Source organism: Camarhynchus parvulus, chromosome 2, assembly GCF_901933205.1.
Source record: "Camarhynchus parvulus chromosome 2, STF_HiC, whole genome shotgun sequence".
Lineage (NCBI taxonomy): Eukaryota > Metazoa > Chordata > Aves > Passeriformes > Thraupidae > Camarhynchus > Camarhynchus parvulus.
Window position 1 is genome coordinate 45291471 of NC_044572.1, and position 22643 is coordinate 45314113.

The window sequence follows — 22643 nt, forward strand, 5'->3', positions numbered from 1 at the left end:
ATGAATTAAAAGTTTACTTTAATTTTGAACCATTTTATAACTGCATTTTTCTCATGAAGCATCTGTATCACAGCAGGCTACAATAACTTTGGGATAAAAGGCAACTGGTAAACTGTCCAATACAAGGTTCCAAATAAACAGTTTTTACTGGCCCCTACCCAGACATATCCCAGATAAAGTTTTTGATCAAAAACATGAAATAGATCCACCTGCTTATTTTAAGCATATTAAAAAGGAAACTAATTGGACCATTTCTATTTGTCTAGTTTTTTATACAAAAAGGCTACACAATGTTACACTTTATTCAGAATACAGTTAGAGCGATTATGAATTAGTGTTCTACACCTTTACTCAATCCTTAAAAATTAGAAACTGCTGTAGCATATTCACTATAACTTAATACTACAAGAGACTTTAAAAAAAACTAACAACAATTACTGCAAAAAGAAAGGCTACTTCCAAAGCAAGCAAGGTCAGTACCATTACAGAGATTTAAAAAAAATAATAAATTTTTAACAAGCAAGGCTAGGGTTTGATAAATTCCATCTTGCAACTCATTCTTGTGCATTCTTCATTTCTTGAATCACTCCCAAAATCCATTTGTATTATTACTCCTCGACCAAAAAGGACCAGAACAAAAAGTTTACTTCAATTGTTCCCATAGGAAACTCAGCTTGGTTAGTGTGTCAGGCACTTTCTGAGATACTAGCCCACCCCTCGAGCCCTCTCAGCAACTCTACAGGCCAATCAATGCAAGTTCACTCAGATGATACAGCTGCAAAGAGAAAAAACACAGGTGTCAGTGCTCCTGAGTTGTAAAGGGCTGTTGTAACACATTAAGACTGCATGAAGCTGGTGCACAAGACGTTACAGTTAATTACTTCCACACTTCACGGCAGAAGTCAGTTTGGAGTGTGCTCATTGTGTGTTTCCAGAGCATTTATTCATTATTATGGCACACTAGGACCCAGTCGAGCCAATCCCTCCCTGCCAACCAAGTCCTCAGTCCAGTCAGCTGTTTTTCTCTTTTTGTTTTGGTTTTAAATTCAAGGTTGGAGCTTCTTACCTAAAGGATGATTTACAGGTCAGTATCGAACCAGGCCAACTGATTACTGTCACCTGGAGGCAGCCCATCCATTAGGTCCTGGGCATGGCCAAGATCTGGCAGACCATCAACTGGGTAGTCAGCACCAGGGTGGTGGCCACCCATTTCATGTTCCATCATAGGGTCCATACCCAAGGCATCCTGACCGTATCCGCCAGAGTGGAAAGAACGGTAGCTAGGATCTAAGAAAGTTAAAGGTGGCAGAGGGAAAAAAAGCATAATGTTAACAGATGTTAGATGCATCAGAAGCTGCAAGTATCAGTGTGTGAGGAGATCGTGTAGCCATCTAATTGTTTTCTAGTTCAGCCAAGTTCAACACAATCTGGTGCCTGCCCTTAACAGCTATTCCATTGTTCGGAAAAGCCTTCCAGTAGGATTCTGCAGACAAAGCACACTGCAGTCAGAAGCACGAGCAGATTCCAGCCAAGCCATTAGTCTGCACAATCAACAGTACTAAAATTCAACAATACTGCAGCAAAACCAGGCTCCAAGACTGTAGACTTGCTTCTGAAAGACTAGTCAAAAATAGCTTAGAATCCTTACGGATAGGCTTGTGTTCAAATCTATAGACACTCACAGACTAACGCATTCAATACCAGCTTTGTTGTTTTAAAGAAAAACTGCACTATTGGAATTGTCAAGTCCATTTGTAAGGAATGGAAAAGATTTCTGGAAACAACAGCTCAGCAGGAGGTGTTCCCACAGGACTCAGACAAGAGACACTGGTTTTGCATGTTCATACGGCTCCCATTTCAGTGCTGCCAGTGGTGTTGCAGAAATGGGTTATTTGAACTGGCAGTTCCCCATCTGCCTGTCAGTTTGCAATACCTTGCTGAAGAGTAAATTCACTCTTCACTCATTTGCAGTTCTCCTTTAAAACCTATGACTTGACTTCATCCAACTGGAAGTTTAGTCAGGGGGAACAGAAGACACGTACCATCTGGGCGGTATCCAAGAGGCTCTCCCTGGGCACCGATATCCAGTCCGAGATCCGCTGTCTATGTGTACACAAAGAATTACAAAACAGTTTTAACATCGGCTCTTTCAGCCAGCACCAGTAGTTCTGAGTTTACAAAGTTGTAAAGCTTGCCCTAAATCCCTTTGAACAACTCCTCTGCAGTGAGCACTGCAGCACTGCTGTCAACATGAAATGCCTTTTCAGCTAAGTATCTGCATCCAACATGTAATAGTCAGATTTAGGAACCCACAGATCACTGGAAGGAGGGTTCTTTCTGGGAGTGAAAAAGATGGGGTAGGAATACTCCTCTAGTAACACTCCTCAGGTACACCTGTCCAGATCCTGCAAGTCAGATATTCCCAAGCCAGCAAGAGAGCTTTTAAGAGTTCTGAAGGAACCTCTCCCATTTGTTCAATTACAGAAGTAATTGCCTGCCTGTAGAGCAATTGTCTAACTCCAGTCTCAAAGAGATATTCCATTTTAGCTTCCCACCCCATCCATTCTTGTGGTAGATAGAGATTTTAGGAAAACAGAACAGTAAGCACTGAAATAGTACAAATTAAAGGCTACTGCCCCTTGTGTAGTAGATACATATAAAACAAGACAAGCTAGGCTCCTGAATCTTAAGAATTTGTGGGAAGACAAAGAATGAGTGAAGCCTTCCCTGTATCCCATGCACACATATTGACTTCAGTCTCAATTTAATGTGTACTCCATTAAAAATGAAAAAATGCCATGTGCAATAATGAACCTGCAAACCTATTCAAGTCTGAAATCTCAAATGTATTCAGGTCTCAGGACAAGTTTAATTCCCAGCCCAAGATTACTAATCCTGCATTGTTGGCTTGATAGAAGCCTCACAGGATATGTTTTATATTTATGCTTCCCTCATATCACTTACGTTTCTATTTTTACATCCAGAGTTCATTAGGTTTTGACAAGCAACACAGAAAAGTACAAAGTTCTTGTATACAGCCAGCTTTGCACACTAGCAAGCATAATGAGCATTACACACTTCAGCAGCAGCAGCAGAGAACAGACTCTTCCTGTCTGCCAGGAAAAAGCAGCTTGAAGGCTGCTTACCACAGGTTCACTGCACCTGAGCACAGAGAGCGAGTAAAGAAGGTACAGCCACCACACAGCTGTGTAAAGCTGGGCCTGTATCACTGACGGCATCTAGACTTCACTGGTGGAAGGAGGGAGAACACAGAAGTGAGCTCTCCCTGGGGAACTGTTAACACAAATCACAGAACTCACCTCGTTCCAAGCCATTGGCTCGGTCCGGAACAGCGAGCTTGTCAACTCAACAGAAAGTCGCTTCTTGTAGTCCTGTGGTTTGTCCTCAGACATTCTGAACAGAACTGCAGCTGCGTAGGTTGCTGCCAAAAGGAAGAGTGATTTTAGCAGAGGTCAAGACTTCTATCAACTCTTCTAACACAAGTATGAAACCAGCCTTAAGTTCGCTTACCAACACCCTCATTCCTAGAATGAAGCAGTTCTGTTAAAGGAGCAGTTGCACCTTCGGCTTCGATTGCTTCAGCTGCCTCCTTGTCTTGAGCCAGTTCACAAAGTACACCAGCAGCTACTCTCTGGATGTTCTCGATGGGAGAGTACAACAACTGCAACCAAAACACAAGGCTTCTTTTAGCTCTTCCACTTTAAACGAGCTCTTCAGTACACTCTGATTTAGCAGCTCTATCCAGGAAGTGCAAGAGCTGTTTTATTTCTTTTACTAATATGTATTATAGTGCTGTCCTGAGCTCTCACTTACCTGCACAAATAGTGGAATGGTATTTAGACCCCTGATTACGATTCGATTATGAACATCACGTGCAAGAATGTGCAGGGCTCCAGTGCAGCCCTCGACAATTTCTTCCATACGCACACCCTCCTGGTTAGGGAGAGAAAAGGCATTTTTGAATTTAAGATATTGCATACTCTCTTCCTTAAGTGGCTATCAAAAAGCCAACCAGCAGTTCCAACTCATCATTTAAACTCATCCCCTGCATTTACCCCCTTCCCCTAAGCACTGGCCTTCAAACTTAACATCCCTGCTACAAGTCAGCCCAGTGTACCCACCCCAATTCAGTAGTGAAGCATCCCAGTGAGATGCCTCAGTGGCTTTTATAATCAATTTCCCCTCTGATAACACCATCTCTTTTTCTAAAACCTGGATTAGCCCCGCAGTTACTAAGCTGGAAACAGCAATTATCAGTAGCAAAGAGGTCCCTTCCTGCCTCTGCACGAATTAACTAAACTCCTGTACTAGTAGATGCTGCTTCCATTTGCTCTGCTAAGTAAAACCCTCCTTTGTTAATATGTTTAACAGGACAAAAAAAAAAAATCCAATTGAGACTGATCTTGTCACACTGACCTGGAAGCTAAAGAAGTAACAATTACAGAGCCTGCACAACTTCTCAGTACTTTTACAGGTCTAAGCACCCTTGCAAATATGCAATAAGCTGTGACGGCATTCCTAAACCCATTCTTCTGAGAAGGAGGAGGGATTTCTGGTTTCTTGGTAGACAATTATTTGCCTTGCCAGAGTAGGCAGTACTACAATTTCTGTGAGCTCTAACATTCAGAATTAAATGCTCAAGAGGTTATTAAAATAAGAACCAAGGTTTATTTTGGCATCCTGGTTTAAGAAAAATCTCAGGTCTGCCAAGACAGAGCTATCAGCACACAGATAATAATGTGAACTAGAGCAAATGTGAACTAGAGCAAATGAGACAACAGTTCTTTAGCCCAAGCACTACATGGCTGAAGTGCACTGACAATGAGGAGCTGGAGAGAACTTTGAGAGGTGCAGTGTCGGGGAGGGCACTCACCACAAACTGCTGTTGTGTCCCACCCATGGAAGTGCGTCGCTGGGTATCCTGGTGTGCTCTAACCAGCAACTGCACTAGCCTTGGGATAGCACCTTGTTCACGCAGCGGGGCGTGGTTCGCAGGACACAGGGCCAGGTTGCGGATCAAGCCAACAGTAGCCTGCAGGTAAGGAACAGGTGGGGAATAAAATAGCAGGAGAGGTGTGCTTGCTTTAGTGACTTCTTTTTTTAATCAGTTAATCTCAAATGTTTAAATCTCTAAGAGTAAACACTAAGTTGGCTCAAGTAGAACAACTTCTCCAGCAAATTGTATCCTCAACCATGGGAACAAGGAATTTTTCACTTTTAAAGTTACATTTTAAAGAGCAACAGTTTTCAGTTTCAGCTCTAGCAGTTTTTAATAATTATTTACCTTGATCAAAGGCCAGTGTGAAGGTGGGTGCAACAGCTTTACCACCACTGGGAGCCCATAATGGAGACGAACTGCATTTTGAGCCATCTCTGCTTCTTGGTGTCTGCTGGTGAGGTGACGGAGCGCACAGATCGCAGGTTCCGTGATGTCTTCCCTGTCCCCAGCCCGGAGGACTGTGCGCACCAGAGCCTCGATGCCACCAACCTGGCACACCATCATCTTGTTCTTGTAATTGTTGCAGGTAAGGTTAGAAAGGATGCCAGCGGCACAAGTCACAACGTTAATATCATCTGATCCTAAAAGCTGAACTAGAGTTCCTAGAAGGCCTTCCATGCCCTCCTGCAGAAAAAGAGGGAAGAAGAAGTTAAGTCTTCTTTTTCACTACATTGACTTTTGCTCTTGATCCCTCAGACAAGCCCTTTACCTGCTTTGTTGCAGCATCTGACAGATTTCTCAGAGTCCAAAGACAGTTCTGGACAAGACGCTGGCTTGGATCTGTGAGGTGGAGCCCCAAAGCTTGCATCCCGCCTGGAAGATGGTACAGATTTGACACCATTACTCAGATTTGACACCATACTCTGATGCTCACCTTATGAGCAGTCAGGTCCTTCTCTTCCTTGACATCTAAGTGCAAAATCTCACAAGCTTTTGGATCCTTCTTGTCAACATCACAATATGGCTAGGGGCCTAGCCCTTCTTCATAGGAAAATAACAACCCCCTGAAATTCCCTGTGTGACACTGAGCCTTTTAAATGTGTGCATATTCTCAGCTCAGCCACTAATAGTTAACAACCAGTGGAGTTACTAAAAACAGCCACCCTTTCATACTTCTGCATACTAAAGGCCTCCAAACCTGGTTAGGGCCTTAAGGACCAACCCAAGTTCATTTCTTGATGCTGGCAGTTTCTGTTTTTGGTGGAATGAACCAATCCCAAAGCACTATGTAGATTTTTAAGTTAGAATGAGTACAATGTACTTACCAGCCTCAACAATAGCAGGTTTGTTGCTGGAGCAGACTGACAACACCTTCAGCACCCTACTTGTGGTCCACAATAGTTTCTCATAAGTATAGGTCCTCATTATGTTTACTAAAGCCTGGGGTCCACCACTTGCCAGAATAATCAGCTGAAAGACAGCAAAAATAATATTTGTCTGTCACTTCCTACACATGTCAGCAGGTAGTAAACGTTGCTGGCTTACACCTCTCATGGTTACAGCTCCCTAAAAAAGCATTCCCATCTGCTTATGTGGGACTGCAAGTTTTATAGTCTCACCATAAGCACAGCAGCATTTCTGCAAGATAATTCCTGTATCCCTCCCCTCTTGCAAGGTCAGGAATGACTGGCAAAAGCCAGTGGCATGTGGCTGAAGATTCAGAATCAGGAGGCCAGTACACAAGAACTGTCAGGCCATTCATGAAAAGCTTGCTCATTTTAACTACTTCAGCACCAGAGGCACCTACCTTACTTTCTTGATTGCCATATGCTAAAATCTGAAGGCAGTCTGTTGTGATGGCCAAGAATTTGACGTTTGTCTTGTTGAGCAAGGCCACCATTTTCTGCAGCCCACCAGCAAGACGGACAGCCATCTTGGCTCCTTCCTGATGTAACAGGAGATTGTGAAGAGTTGTAATGGCATAGAACAGCACAGAGTCCACTGGGGACCTGAAGAAGGGAAAATCCTCATGAGTACTTGCTCCTAGCAGACCCAACTGCAAAACACAAGTACTGCCTCAGTAGTGCACATACCCCAGCATTTTAACCAAAGCAGGGATGCCTCCTGATTTGAAGATTGCCAACAAGCCTTCACGGTGATGTGAGAGGTTGTGTAGTGTCCCTGCAGTACACCGGGCTGTCTCCACATCGTTTGTGTTTTGCATGGTACGTACGATGGCAGACACCATCTGAGGAGATCTCATAATGGCGTGGCGAGACGCTTCCTTTTTGGACAGCTGATGAACCATAACTGCAGCCTTGTTCACCACCACCTAAGACAAGTGTTTGAATAAAGCTTTCAGTTTTAAGGTCACTGAAGGTGCTCCAAAAGCAAGCTTTACCCAGGCAAAGAAAATACTTACCTGGTCCTCATCATTCAACAGTTTGGTCAGTTCTGGGATTGCACGAGTTGCAAGTTCAGCATCATCTTGGTAGTTTATCAAATTAACAACAGCATGTTTTAACATCTGGGATGGCTCAGCCAAGCGCTGCACGTTGGTTGGATGAGCTGCATCAAACTGCGTGGATGGAATCTGCATTCCTTCATCCAGGGTTTCAGGGAACATAGCTGCACGCACCCTCTGAGCTCTAGTCATTGCATACTGGCCATCAATATCTGAAAACAAGGCAAGTCATCGTAATCTCAAACTAGGGATAAAAAGCTCATCATCCAGATTGGCAGCAATTGAGTAGTTAGGTCTCTGTATTATTAAACTGCTGGTCCAAGCAAACCGGTGTAACAGAAAAGGCCTTACCTGCAACTTGCTCCTGGGTGAAGGACTGAGAGAATCCCTGTTCCCACTCATACAGCACTTGTGTTGTGTCCACATCTTCTTCTTCAGGATTTCCCTTGCCACTCAAGGAGGGAGCAGTAGTTGTGGCCCCAGAATGGATACCTGAGTCCAGATATGATTGCTGCTGCCAGTGACTGACTGCTGCTTTTCTGTCTGGCTCCATTGCCATATCCAGCTCCATCAAGTCAGCTGTAAGAAATCATTGGTGAACAATTAAGTTTAGTTCAATTGCTCCAGCATGTATTAATCCTACAAGAGATGACAGAGATTTTAAATTAAAATAAGCTGTTATAAACAACTTCCTCAACCCAGCACTGCAAGAGAGCAGCAACTTTAAACTGAGACTATATGTTGAACCAAGGCAGACATGTAAACCTGAGGAACAGGCAGATCACTGCTATTGTGGCTGTCCTGACTTACAACAAACTTGTCTGAAGGTTTGATTTCCAGTGTAAGGTATTAATTGCTGTAATAGAGCAGATATTATTCAACCTAAGTGACTTTTAAAAGTAAAAAAGAGAGAGATAAGGAGTCTTCTAGATTCTAGTAATAGAAATTTCAATGCATTATGTACCTTGAGTTGCCATGTTCCTTTTTATGCTCCCAGAACTCTTCCTTGCACCCTTTCACAGATCCTAAAAAAGAGCAAGGTTAGAATTTATTAAACACTAATCAGAGCTAGTAAGACAGGATTTCACATTAGAACCACTGGAATTGCAAACTAAGACTTGGCACATCTTGCCATTTCATTACTACAGTGAGTATACTCAAATGCTAATTAGCAAACCCCCATGGACAGGCATGCAAAAGAACTCAATCACCCAGACTTCTGTCAGGTTATGTGTAAGATATTATCTCAGAGCTGCAAGAGAACAAGAACTGAAGACTGACCATGCTAGAGCTATTTTTACTCCTCTATCTTTGCATAAGATGAAGTCCAGACATTAAATTCCAGAGTATGGAAATGCCACAAAGACAATGGCTAAATGTCACACTTCCTCATTTCCCTCAAAGATACACTACTTAGAAGATACTACAAAAACTGTCTGATACAGGGCTACCACATGAATTTTCATGGGGAAAGCTGAAATGACAATGTAAGGCAAGTTGCACAAAGACTACCTAAAGAGTCATAACTGCACCTCCTCCTTTATTGCCTCCCTGTGCCATAAGAATAAAGGCTTCTTCCTACAAAAAAACTCATAGTTAAAACTAAAAATTGAACCAGCCTTATTTAAAATAAACCAAAAAAACTGTCCTTGAGTTGAACACACTTTTACTGTTTGCACAGAAAACCAAGATAACTGGGGGCAAGGAGGCTGAAATATGATCAAATGCCCTATATAAATTTTCACTATGAATCTCCATTCCGTATCACCAAGCAGTTTGGAAGTATTTGCACCATAAATCTGTACCTGTCTCTTCACTAACCTAGAAAGGCTACAGCTCCACAACAGGTCACTTTTATTTCATTTGCTCCCCTTCCCCCCACAGTCCCACGCTGATTCCAGCAGAGACACAGAGCTGGTGACAGCCTATTCTGGGAGCCAGCCAAGCAGAGACATTTGTAGTGGGAGCCTGTGCAGGGAGCAAAACCATCTCTTGCAGCAATCAGCTTTCACTGTGCTGTTAGGTGTTAGAGCTGTGCCGATCCAAACATTCCTGCACAATGAAGTAAAGGCAGTGCACTAATCCCTGAAAGGACAGGTCTGTAGCGCTGCGTCAGGAGAACAAAGTCCACCTGACTTTGCTGGATTTGTGTAAAGACAGATTTCCCAGTTTAAGAGTTTCCTTCGGGAGCACCTTTTTGAAAATCATAATTCAATAGAGGGCAGGCCTGCAGTTTTAAAAGTCTCACTGGGTAGGTGGGACAAACTTGTATTTCACGGACCCTGAGCCAGCTGCAAGATACTCAGCAGTTCCTGAGCAATCTTGTTGCTTGGCTGTACAAATGCCAGTGCTGTTTGTCCTGACTCTACTCCCACAACTTTTGGCAGCAACCCTTCCCTGGCTCTTTTAAAATGGGCAGTAGATCTGCATCTGCAGCAGATAAACAGCATTAAGCTGATATAAGACATTACTCAACATACAGTAAGCATCCTGCTGTGCAGCTGGAAACTCTAAACTGGTCCTCCACAGCCTGGAAGAGACTGGCCAATTCACTCTGCTCTTGACAATGGGCATGGAGGATGTGCTGAAAATACAGACACTTTTTCCAGTCCCTTACCCATGGATTCTTCCAACATGCTGTTAAGAGTTTGAGAGTGGTAGTGGCAAAGAAAAACTTAAGTCTCACTGTCAGTTCACTATTGATTAAAAAATTCTAATGAGTCACTAAGTTGAGGAAGTGTCTATACAAAAGCTTGATAGCTCTTTGCAGGTCTTCTGCATTACTTTGTGAGTTCCATTAACACCTTCCAAACAGAAAGGGAATAGCAGTAACAGTAAAATTTGTATCTTTGCTCCCTGTAGTCCTCACTCTAAGTCAGATGTGACACTTCCAATAAAAAATTTGGCATGTTCTAGTTGCTACATGAAATTTCCAATATGCTTAGCACAAAAAAGATTTCTTTTTACCATAAACTTTCCCATCTCCTCCATCAGGACTATGCTAAAAAAAGTGTCACCAAACTGGTTTTGAAGTTGCCTGTTTCATCTACCACTATGTTAAGAGCAGTGATTATGCTTTGAGACATTTACTACCACCTGAGATTTCCATACACAATAAGGGGCTTGGGAAGAACATTCATCATTTTCTCCACTGCTGAATTCTGCATCAATGAAGCCAACTGGCCTATAGCACCTGCACCCTGAAATTGCTGTTTCAATTTCGGCAGCCTGAAGAGATCAGAAAAGCAGCTCCACCATTAGGCAAAATCCAACAGACCAGAGTAGCCACTGAACAGCAGGACTGTTCCAAAACAACACTGAAGAACATCTACAAAATAGCAATGAATATGAAGTGTTCAGAAATGCATTCCAGTGACATTCAGTCTTTGGAATGCTGACCCTAGATCAGCATGCTAGTTGTATCTGCAAGTTCCAACATCCTGATCTGCACTTCACACACCTGTAGCCCCCCAGCAATTCCTGGTAGCTTTTTATAATTTAGACGGGGAATTGGGTTTAATCCTAAAAGTTCAAAACTGCCAACAAAAGTAGCCAGGGTTTGGTTTTAGGTTTTCTGCAGTAAACATTCTCTCATCTTTTCCTTCACATTCTTTTTAGATTTTACAAAGGGGTAAACTGAGTCCAGGCAAGTTGCCGACTTTGCCTTCCTGTTTTGTCACTCTCAAGGTGAACCAACACATTTACAAAGGGAGTGACACCACCAGGCTTGCTACAAACACTTGGGCTGCTCCTTTTCTTCACAGAATGGATCAGTACAAGGTCAGCCACACACATCTCAACCATCAGGAAGAGACAGAAGGCCTCAGTATACTTTACAAACTTCAGCATGACTGCAAGCTTCGCAATTTTTGAAGGCTAGCAGGCACTCAGAAGTGGGAATTCTGATAAATATCACGTTATACACTTCACATGAATGTACTGCTAGGAGTTAAGGGACTCTTCTCTAAAAGCTTCTCCTGCCCCATGAGACCATCCGCTTGCTTAGCAAGCATCATCAGCTTTGGGTTTAAATCAAAGTTAGGGTTTTTTACACTATGTATTAAACAACTCATGTGATGATCAATTCAAGACCTTGCACTAAGCTGTATTACATGGCAACTGCAAGCTTAGAAGGCACACGAGCTAATAATTTCAATCTACTACAGAAGACAATTCAATTTTCTTAATTTTCAAAAGGAATGAAAGAAGTATTAGGTATTATTTCTGATCATGTGTTTTTATTAGATATTAATTTCTGATTCTGGAGAACAGTTGCCTACACTAGTTCTGAAATCTGAACAATTCTCTTCTTTAAGACTGACTCAAATTACACCTGACTGATCTGATAAGCAGTTCTTTTTACAGCAAGTCAAAGTCTGCAAGTCTGCCATAAACCCTTTGTTTGAGAGTAGTATGTTACTAAAACTTGCACAAGAAACCCAGACTGATCCATCCAAACACCATGAACTGTTGCACACAAACACCGTTCCTGACCATGATATCCTGTTCTGTCTGTCTCACCCGGGACAGGCCAAGCAACTGCACCTTTAAACTCCCCACCAATTCTGAATTATACATTTGCTTACACAGAACAATCTGATCATCTTCTGACAGCCACAGCAGTTAAAAATGTGTATCACCTACACACAAGGGAAGAGAAGCACCTGTACTGAAAAACAGTTTCTCTCCAAGTGCTCTGAAGTCACTGCAACTATTCCCAAGGTGTTACTTACTGAAAGCATCCTTTGGGTCTGATTTTATAACTGGTCTTTGCTGCTTGCCAATGATGTTGCCTGTGTATCTGCTTAATAAAAATCCATAGCCAAAATATACAGCAGTTCCACAGCGGGTAACACCAGAGAGCACTCATTTCCATGACCCAAGTCCCTGTATTTCAGTTCTTAATGTAGCAGAAGCTTCCTAATTAACCTTAGTTTTCAAGTTGGGAATTTGAAAAATACATCCAATTAAGGAATTAAAAAACAAATCAAAACAAAACAACCCTTTTTAATCTTCCCCTGGAAGTGGTTAGCCTGTTTTCTAGAAAACAAAATGTGGGGGAGGAGGAATTATTCAAGCAAGACAATACTGACAGTGGAAACACCAGGGAAAAAGCTTTCATGGTATAAAAGCATTTTAGGCAGGAGTGGCTGAACTGTCTCTAAGCAATTTTTGGTCTAACCTAAGCCCCAGATACAAACACTCTTACAACAGACAGACCTACTGCTACTGATCTTCGTCTCATGAAGACGTGAGTTGAACTGCTGTAAACCTGTAATTATTCCTTATCAAATGTGGATAAAGTTCTCTCCTCCCATATCCACCCACAAGTTCTAAAGAAAACTGAGTTTTTATCTGGCTGTATTGAGCTCTGGTAAAAGTACCTTTGTAGGTAATTTTGGAGGTCCTTCATGTACCAGATGCTTCCGTAAGATTGGTAAGAATTCCTGGAAGGACAGTTTTGGTGCTGTGTGTTTTAAGGAATGTTCAAGTTTGTGGTAGGAATGACAGCTGGGGTTTACAATTTTTTGGAAAAAAATAACAGAAGACACTTTATTTAAAAATAGGTACAGAATGTGCTTGAACTTCACTCTGAAGATTGCATTTTTAAAAGATTTATTTTTCCTGTACAAAGATACCACAGAGGATTACAAACAACAGTTTTCCTGGAATGTATTTCCATATCCAGTAAACAAATACTGAAGAGCATTCCCATATTCTGTCCCCAATAGTAGCATCTGCAGCCCTCAGCCACCCTGTCCCCTCTAAAAGAAACAGCCACATACAGTGAGTGTAGATTATTTTGAAGTTATATGCAAGTATTAGAAGGCCTTGACTATTGGGACACTAGTCACCCACCAATACTGACTTTTGCACACCAGTGCAAAAGTCCTTAAAGCACTTGAATGGACAAAAGCTACTATGAAACTCACTGCAAAGTGGCTCCTGAATAATGACTATGGGCAGTAAATTATCACATTAAACAAAGCAATGCACCACTTGGATATTTTTAGAGTGAGAAAAATTAAGGTTTACCTTATTTTCAGTACTAAGAACAGGAGTATAAAACTTCATGTATTTTATATTAATGTCAGTATACCTTCTGCTTTTAACAGGGTGATTTTTAATACTACGTAAAAATGTCTCCAGGTGGCTTATGACAAAACATCTTAACCTAGCGGAAGAAACTTGGACAGTATGTAATACCAAAAGGAAACAAGTCAAACCATGCAGGTCTTATTCCTCTAACAGGAAAAAAACCTATAGGCTTTCACAGCTTTAAAAGTTTTCCATCTTTTTCTTTTTTGGTTACACAGTAGAAATATTCATCTATAGGCTTCATTACTACTTCAGAAGAAGTGCCATGGCAAGAGATGAAGCAGTATTACTACATTTAAGTGTTGTGCCAAGATGTAGCAACTTGAACTATTTCAGAAGTTCCACTGCAAACTAAGAGCTACCAGTAATCTTGACCTGAATGCCACACACTGAAATCCATCTTACTGATCCTAGACTGCAACTGAACAAACTCATTTATTAACTATACCTTGTGGAAAAACTGCTCTGGTTGCTCCTCCAAGCAACATTTGTTAGTTAGCATTACTCCCTCCAACCATTAAGCTATTCTTGCTTAGTGAAATATTCCTCTTCTTTCCAGTGTTAAACTTGGTATCCTTTGTAATACATCCAGCTCAAATTTATCCAAGCAGGAATACTTCAGACAACACATTCTACTGATGCCTGCAGAAAGTTAGGAGATGCCTTGCAAACAGCAATACATTTTATCTTAGATTTAGCTAATCATATAGTAATAAATTAGACTCTGAACCCAGAACATGCAATAGTGTTAAAATGGTCTTTAAATTCTCTTATTATTAAGACTGAAAGTCTAAGGTTTGTTTTTCCTAACAAACTTCAGGAAATTAAGAAATCTGAATATCTACTTTACTGACCTCAATGGTTAAAAGGTTCCAATTTCTCAGCGTTCAGCATCCTTAAGATATGCTGGAAGAGGCAACAAACTAGCTCAGACAACCCAGAGATTTATAGTGGGAGAGGGGTGCTGATCTGCCAACGCTCACTGCAAGTCACCTCTATCTCAGCCATTCTTCTTTGCTGCTTCATTTCAAATTCGTTATTTCCTTTTTCCTCCAGGCATCCCAGGCTGCTATTACATCAATTGTCCTGGCTTCTCAGCCTTTGTCTTCTGCCTTAGAAATTATCTAAAAATTCCTTTCTGTAACAACGGCAGAGAAACCTCCCTACATTAGCTTTTGTAAGGGTTTTTTTTTAATAAGAGTTCACTTCATGCCACACACAAAATAACTGAAAATAGAGAGGCAACACATTATATCAGCAATCTAAGACCAAGAGTACAGAGTTTCTATTCACATGCCCGTTGGCTAAAGCAAACAACATGTAAATATTTCCTTCTTGCTATACTTCTCCAAGTTGATTACAACTGCTTGATGGAACTGAAATGCAGGCAGTCTGGTAGCCTTGACTAAAACACTCGGTTAGCTGTATTTAAGAACAGAACATGTTCCTCAAAAAATGTCTAGTGAATGGAAGACTTAGGTTCAAGTTCCAAAAAACTCAAGGCTTGTTTTGGAGTCAATATAGTCTTCAGCAAATGTGACAGAGAAGGGAAAGGGGCCACAAGAACTTTATAACAGCTGTAAAGTTCCAGTTGGCCAGACTTCACCTTGGAGCACTACAGAGTGTTCTGATATGACAGGACACTTCACCTGTTTTACTGTTCCTTCCCTGCTAAAAGAGAAAGCAGGCTAGTAAAGAATCATACCTCTACCTTGCTTGCAATGTTCAACAACTCCTAAGTTCCAAGTGCACTTGAGACTAAAATCTAAGTGTAGCAAGAACCACATTTTGTTTTGCTCCCCTGAAGTACAGAGAGCCAGCCAGAATGTGGGTAGTTTTAATCAACTGCTGAAGAGCAACTTTGCATGGACTGAGAGTTCAGGTAACAAAAGATCAGAAGTGGAGGTCAGAGATTTCACTTCCAGCTGCAGCCCTGTCCGTGCTGTGCTCTGAGCAACTAACACAGCATGAAGGCACTAACAGCTTGTGCAATTCATCAGGGTCTTCAGAGGCACTAAGATTTAAGTACCCTTTTACAAACAAGCCATTAGAATTCTCAATAAAGCAAGCGCTAAAAGTGGTCTAAGAGCCACTGTCAGCCAACAAATACCTCGGATAACTTAAGTACAAAATGATGAGAACTTGGAAGAGAATTCAGAATAAGCACATCAGGAAAGTTACTAAAAAAGAAATAAAAGTCCATCCTGGCACCGATCTGCACTATCATTCCAGAAGATGAACTTCGAAACTGAGAACCAGCTAGGAAGCCTCTCCAAACATGAGGCTGGCAATATCATATAAACGTTTTCCGTTTGAAAGAAAGGAGATGCACTTCACTCTTTAGGACAGACATTCTAGAGAAACTGCGGTAGAATTACAGACTGATGGGACACACAGATATGTCTAAATGGACTTTTAAACTTGTAACTTCTAAATGGTTGAAGTTTACCTACCACCATAATTTCTTATCAGCAGTCCCCTACATAATTTTGCTTGATGCTGGCCAGAGGCACATGGCTGGGCACCCTATGCAATGTAAAGAAAGCACCTCTTCACATATTCACATACTCTTAACTAAAATCATACGGCAGGAGCTGAAATTTCACAGTACTGGATCTTGTCACTTCAGAAATTAAGTGTTTGAATCCACAGCACAGTTATTTCACCCTTTACTCAGAGAACATTCAGGAGTTACAAGAGATCTGTCAACCCAGTCCTTTACATTCAAAATCACAGGCAACTATACCAGGAGCTTCTAACAGGTTCTGCAAACAAAATACTCTCTGTCCTAGGTATTTATTTGTCCTTTCTAGAAACTTCTGGTTGCTTCTAAGCGCTATAAGCAGCAGCTGTGTTCAAGTTGACAAATCAGCAGGTCATGTTTGAAAGTAATGATTTAAGAGAGCTTTTCATCAGCAAGTATAACATAGCATTAGCAAAAACTTTCACTTTATTAGCTGGCAAAATAGACCTCAAGCACTTAAATATCTTCCTGAGTGTCCAAGACAGGAGCTGATCATAATCTCAAATGTTATGATGTGAAAACTTCTTCAAATACAACTCCGGGGTTACACATCCAACTTGAGAATAAAAGTAATGAACTTCCTCACATAATGTACATATCAACCCCCTGACAGCAGTTTGTAGCTCAGTATTAGAGGACTGGTATGACAGTTTCAAGTTTATGAAGTCTTGTATTAAGTCATCTTGTATTAAGTCATAACAAGATTATCAACCCAAATACTCTCATGTCTTAATTATTTTGACCAACTAAGTACCAGCACCACAAAAAAAACCCCTCAAAACAGTTACTAATCACTTCTGTTCAGCAATGGATTTGGGATCTTTGGGTCACTGGCACACACTTCCCACTAGGGCTTTGTGCAGCATTCACTAAGTTTGAGTATCCTCATGGCTGGTCAAAACATTGAGAAGTTTTATTATCACAGCTTACAGAGCTCCCACCTTTTATTTGCAAGACACAGATATGTACATTATGCATACTCCCATCTTCCTTGGTTAGGGATGAGCCAGTGCTTCTATCCAAGGTTTAGTCTGCCAGCAGGACTCAAGTAATAAATATGCAATGGTTTACAGCTTTTGGTCCATGTACCCATACTTATCACTGAGTAAGGCGACTGTAGTAGAGAGCTGGCAGTAGATAGGATCAAAATTAATTTAGTCTTACCTAGTCACATACAAAAAAAAATTTGCCATTGTGATCATTTAGAGGCAACGTATTATAATCCAGACAAATATTATACCACATTTCATTTAACACTCAAAGTTCAGGGACAAAACCACTGCCAGCCCTCAAGTTGCCCTGCCCACATGGTTTTGTGTATCAAAAAGACAATGGTTCTGCAGTCATTTAACACAATCATGTGCATCACTAACAACAGACACTGTTACAGAAATACCTTTCCAGCCTGCTTGTGCATGGCTTGAAACAATCACTTCCACACCAACACAGGAACAACTCAGCAAACCATCTCTCTTCCTAACGAGGAAGTATCTACCCATAATCCAGTTTCTTCTTAGATGCAATCACACAGCCAGCCCTGAACTTGGATGTTAAACATTAATCTCTACAGTTTAAAAAACCAGAGTGATTAGTCATAATTACACTGACAAAGTACTTATGAATCTGAAAGTGGCTATCTTTGCTTGTCTGTCAGAATAACTCTGTATTTACAATAAGGCACACCAACACTCCAAAAAGGACTGTTCAAACAGCAAACATGCTAATGAAGTCTGACACTAGAAGATGTTTCTTCAACTCACTCTTAATTTAGGCAAACTGATAAGGGAGCTGCATTTAGCAGCACCTTTAGGATGTTAAGATTTCTGGCCACTGGAGGGCACCTGAATTGTTGCCAGGACAATACAGAACTACTTGCTACAGTTGCTGCAGAGTTGGCAAACTTCTCCAATTTATACAAGTCTATTTAGCACAGTAAGTCAGTCCAGAAATGCTGGTTCCAGCAAATACACGTACAGTGCACACGGTGCATTTGCCAACTCTGGCAAAATCCAGCTACCTCATACCGTTTTTTAAATGCAGCAACACAGAGTATGAGATTAACTCTTTCACCCTTCTATGTCAGCCCTCAAAGAAGGCTCCAGACTTAATTTAGTATTAAGTCACAGAGCAAGCACTTCACTTCTGCAATACAAATCCAGCCTATGATTTCCCAAAGTCAACTTGGAACAGGAACAAAAAGTTCTGCCGTAAAGTAACATGTGTACCCAAACTTCCCAAGGACACGAAAGCACAGGATGAATTTGCTTCCACATCAGAGTAAACAGACTCAGGAGGTCAGGCTGAGCTACAGGTATGTTTCACCTGCTCACCTCATCTACTTGGTGCTCCACACAGAAATGCCAGAATTAGACTTCCATTAGTTCTCTCCCTTGCACCTGAAGTTACCTGTCAGCAAAGAAAGAAAAGCACAAAGCCCCAAAAACTGAAACAACTTTTCTGGCTCCTTTCTTCTCATGACAGGCAGCACAGGCTATACAGTGCCAGCACAGTTTAACACATTACCCTGCTGGGCTAAAGCTGATCACAGACTACAGCAAGTTTTACCTTGGAATCAAGCGCCAGAAATGGATATTAAAAGTTAACCACTGTCGGGCTGCCTTATGTTGGCAAGTCTAGCCAATTAAATCGGTGCTTTACTGGAAAATCAGAAATATTGCCCTTCCAGGAAAATAATTTTATCTAAAGAGACAACAAGAATCACACACACAATACTTACTGCCAAGTTTACCATTTCTAGGTTCCCACCCAGTCAGCCAGCAAGGCACTGGGCTCAGAGTTTGCAAGTGCACGTTCCGAGGACACAGGAGCAAGTCACAGCTGCCTGCACAGTTTCTCACAGGTTTTATCAGGCTTTGTGAAGTATGATGTTCAAGATAAGTAAGGTCAGTCCTGATTTTCCTGCCATGGTATGCAGGCTACCACAGTCATAGAACAAGTTTTGCTGCAGGCAACTGCAGGATAACCACAACCCCAGCATTACCAGTTTAACTATGAATTAAGGTAAGTGATTTTGATTACTGCTGTATTTGCACACTAGTCTGCCTACTAGACAATACTCCGCAGAAATATCCTTATCCAGGAGTTTCAGACAGCCTATTCAGACTTCAGTTTCTGAGACAGAAGCCTCCAGCAGCCATATTTCCTGCTCCATTCTTTCCACTTCCCTTTCCACCCCTGAAAACACTGCACAATCAGAACACCATTAGTACTAGCCTCTTGCCTTAACATCCCCAAAACCTCAACTTTAACTCTTCAGAATACAGTATTTCAAGATGCTAATTCACATGTAGAGTCACTACAGATGGACAGATGTTTCAGAAAAAGTCATTATGTCCGAAGGGCAACCAGGTTTCACAGCCAAGGTTTGGTAAGCCACTTACTGACCCACCACAGTCAGAGCAAAATGCTGGTGTGTCCAGAGTAGACACACACCATGCAAAGAGCCCACTCTATTCATAGCTTAGGCAACAAAAAGGAAACTTGGGTTGATGAGACTGTAACACAGCATTTGAAGAACTGATTTTTCCAATCAAGCTTTACTTTGTATTAAATCCTTGCTCCTAGAAGCTACTGTGCATGGCACTGTCCTTCCCAACATGGTGTTTTTACGTATTTCTCCCCTAGATCTCGTGAAATGATTAGCCATACAGATCAAAGTGAACATTCCCCTGGATATCAGTTTACACCTAAAGAGAAAATATCTGAACTAACAGATGAACAAATACAACATTTCTTTAGAACAATCCCAGAACAATGAGACACTCAGTGTAATTTTGAATTGAACAGCTGAATTTAGAGAGCTTTAAACTCTTGCCTGAATACCTAAGCAGCCTCATTTGCAACAGTATCAGCCATTAGACAAACGACACAGCAGTCACATACCTGCAGCTGTCAGCACCTTTTTATCAAAAGTGCAAGATCAACATTAGGTTCCTGGACTGTTAGGTACTGAAACTCACATAGTAACTTGGGCCAATACACACCAGTAAGTTTTGCCACTGAGGCTTTTTTTTTTTTGAGCCTTGCAGTAGTACCTTTTTGTCATTCAGAAGCAAAATTATAACTAGGAGGTTGCTGACTGGCATGTGAACTTAGATCAAGAAAACCCCGACACTCTTTCAGCTAGATTTCGCTGTCTTCGCCTTTACTGTAGCCTCAGCACATAAAGATCCTGTTTTACTAAAACCCCTCCTTGATTTCCATCCGTCGACCTCAGCATACCAGCCCAGCCTCTTTCCATTCACCACTTGCATACTTTGGGGGATGGGAGGACCACAGATGTCTGGAATACACAGAGTGTCAGAACAATGGCTGCTCCATGAGAAAGAGATCAAGAAGTAGCTGATTACAAAGATCAACACTGCTATTCCTAAAGTCACAAGTAAGTTGCCCGTAGTACCTTCACAGTCTGTCCTTTCTTTCCAGTTAGGATAATTTTCAGAGAAGGTTTTTGGAAAGAGACACAAAAAGAAATGGCCCAACGTCCTACATCGAGTTTTAACTAGGGAAAAATGAAAGGTTTTCCTAAATTCAAGAAAACTTGCTGCTCTAGGAGCAGTTAATCATGCAAAATAGAAACGAACTAAGCTTTGTTAAAACCCAAATAAACAAAAACGAACTAAACCAAAACCAAACAACAAACCACAAAACAACACACCGTTCCTAGAGAAGTAAGTGCCCTAGATAGTTCAGGGAGCAGCCGCGAGTTGATCCCCACACCTCAGGAACGCGGTACTTCGGGAGCCTGGAGCCGCCGAGGTCCCCCTGGCCGGCCACGGGAAGCAGCGGGCGCTTCCACTCGCAGCGCGGGAGCCCCCACGCCGCCCCCTACAACACCCCGAAAAGGTGGGTGTTAAAAAACTTAATTTGATGGCTCCCAGCTCCGGGGAAGCTTCATTTCGGCGACACCCAGAAGCAGCAGCACAGCCTCTCCAGCAAATATGCAATGCCACTAAAAGCGAAACCCCACAAGGCAGCAGATTAGTTATCTCCCGCTGACTGCAGTGACCGTGATTAATTATATTCCGTACAAATAAACCCGTACTCTGCTCTCTTCCCCCTCCTATCGCCAAAGGGGATCTGCAGCCCACCGGCGAGTTAGTACTCCCCTAAAAAGGGAGGGGAAAGAACCTCTAAAATAATAATAAAAGGGGTCATTAAAGTACTCCGGGCTCTGCCGCAAACGAGAGCGGAGCCGGGCGCATGGACTCGCCTTCTCCCGCAGCCCAGAGCAGCCACCCCCTCGCCCCAGGACGAGCTTCCCAAGAGACACCTCGGGAGCTGCAGCTGCCGCTCCTGCAGCCACGCAGCTGTCCGGACCTCCCAAAACCAAGAGCCTTCGCTTTCTTCCTTTCCTGCCCCCCACCTCTCTCCCACCCCCCGCTCCCCCCCTCCCCCAGCCCCGTCCTTCCCGCCGGGCACACCCTGGACCCCCTCACGGCCGCGGGGGTGCCCGGCCCGGGTTTGCCCCAAGTTCCCGCCGGAGAAAGCGGCACTAACGTTGGAGGAAGGGAGAGCGCAGGGTCCCCCCGCGCTCCGGCGGCGGCTGCTGCTGCTGCTGCTGCCCGGGCGATCCCGGTTCGGTCCGTCTTTCCTTCCTCGTCCCCACCGCCGCCTCCTCCTCCTCGCTCACGGCGGTGCCCCCGCCGCTGGCTCCCGGGTGGCGACCGTACGGGGCGGCGGTGTTTCTATCCCCCGAGCGCCGCCGCCGCCGCTGCTCCCAGCGCCGAACCGAGCGAGAGGCTTAAAATGGCGTCGCTCACAAGGAGGTTCTTATAGCGAGCGCCGGGCCCGGCTGTGTATCCTGCCGCCGCGGCCGGGCCCCGCGCGCGGCATTCCATAGGCGCCCGGCGCTCAGGGCAGGCAGAGGGAGGAGGAGAAATAGTGCCCGGCTCCCAGGGCGGAGGGAGACACGGAGCGGGGAAGCGGCACGAGAGGGGGAAGGCCGGGCCAGGCGGCGCTGGGCAGGGCTGGGCTGGGCTGGGCAGCGCTGGGTTGGCTGGGGTAGGGGGAGCGCGGCGGAGGCACCTTATTCCGGAGGTGGGAAGGAGGGATCAGAGTTCCCGGCTTGGGAACGAAGTTGCTGCTGCCCTGAGGGGTGTTGAGGCGGCGGCGGGGGAGGAGATACAACTGAGGGTCTCAGCCCGGGGTCCCGCTTTGGGAAGGGAAGCGGGGGGGTGGGAGGCATCTCCCCTACTCCCTTTCACTCCCCCGCTTATTTTGGCGTTTCGTTGCCTGGGTTTTTTAATTTTTTTTTTTTTTAAGTGCACGGCACCAACTGTAGCGAAACTCCGTCTTCCCAAACGCCCGCGTCGCCAAGTCTGGGAGGCGCTCGGGCTGCTGTGGAAAATCGGCCCCGGCGCTGAGACGGAGCAGCCGCCGAGCCCGGCCCGGGGCTCATCCCGAGCCCGGCCCGGGGCTCATCCCGAGCCCGGCCCGGGGCTCATCCCGAGCCCGGCCCGGGGCTCATCCCGAGCCCGGCCCGGGGCTCATCCCGAGCCCGGCCCGGGGCTCATCCCGAGCCCGGCCCGGGCTCATCCCGAGCCCGGCCCGGGGCTCATCCCGAGCCCGGGGGA

The 22643-nt window shown here is 43.6% G+C and overlaps 1 protein-coding gene across 1 annotated transcript; it reads right to left on the reverse strand.

Moving 5' to 3' along the window:
• Position 1: 1 nt before the first annotated feature.
• CTNNB1 (catenin beta 1) lies at positions 2–21851 on the reverse strand. Its single transcript, XM_030944167.1, has 16 exons — positions 21568–21851; positions 8389–8449; positions 7776–8003; positions 7383–7636; positions 7054–7292; positions 6768–6969; positions 6286–6430; positions 5730–5833; positions 5306–5644; positions 4895–5053; positions 3835–3954; positions 3532–3682; positions 3321–3442; positions 2043–2103; positions 1067–1287; positions 2–775 (listed from the first exon to the last, which is right to left on the reverse strand). Exons 2-15 carry the CDS (start codon positions 8399–8401, stop codon positions 1079–1081), a joined length of 2346 nt encoding a protein of 781 aa, XP_030800027.1. The 5' UTR covers positions 8402–8449; positions 21568–21851; the 3' UTR covers positions 2–775; positions 1067–1078.
• Positions 21852–22643: the final 792 nt, after the last annotated feature.

Bases quoted from the DNA above. Each gene is read 5' to 3' on its own strand.
- CTNNB1 (XM_030944167.1), bottom strand. The intron at 7,637-7,775 runs GTAAGGCCTTTT...CCTTGTTTTCAG, and splicing joins CACCCAGGAGCAAGTTGCAG to ATATTGATGGCCAGTATGCA. The intron at 1,288-2,042 runs GTACGTGTCTTC...TAACTTTCTTAG, and splicing joins TCTTGGATACCGCCCAGATG to ATCCTAGCTACCGTTCTTTC.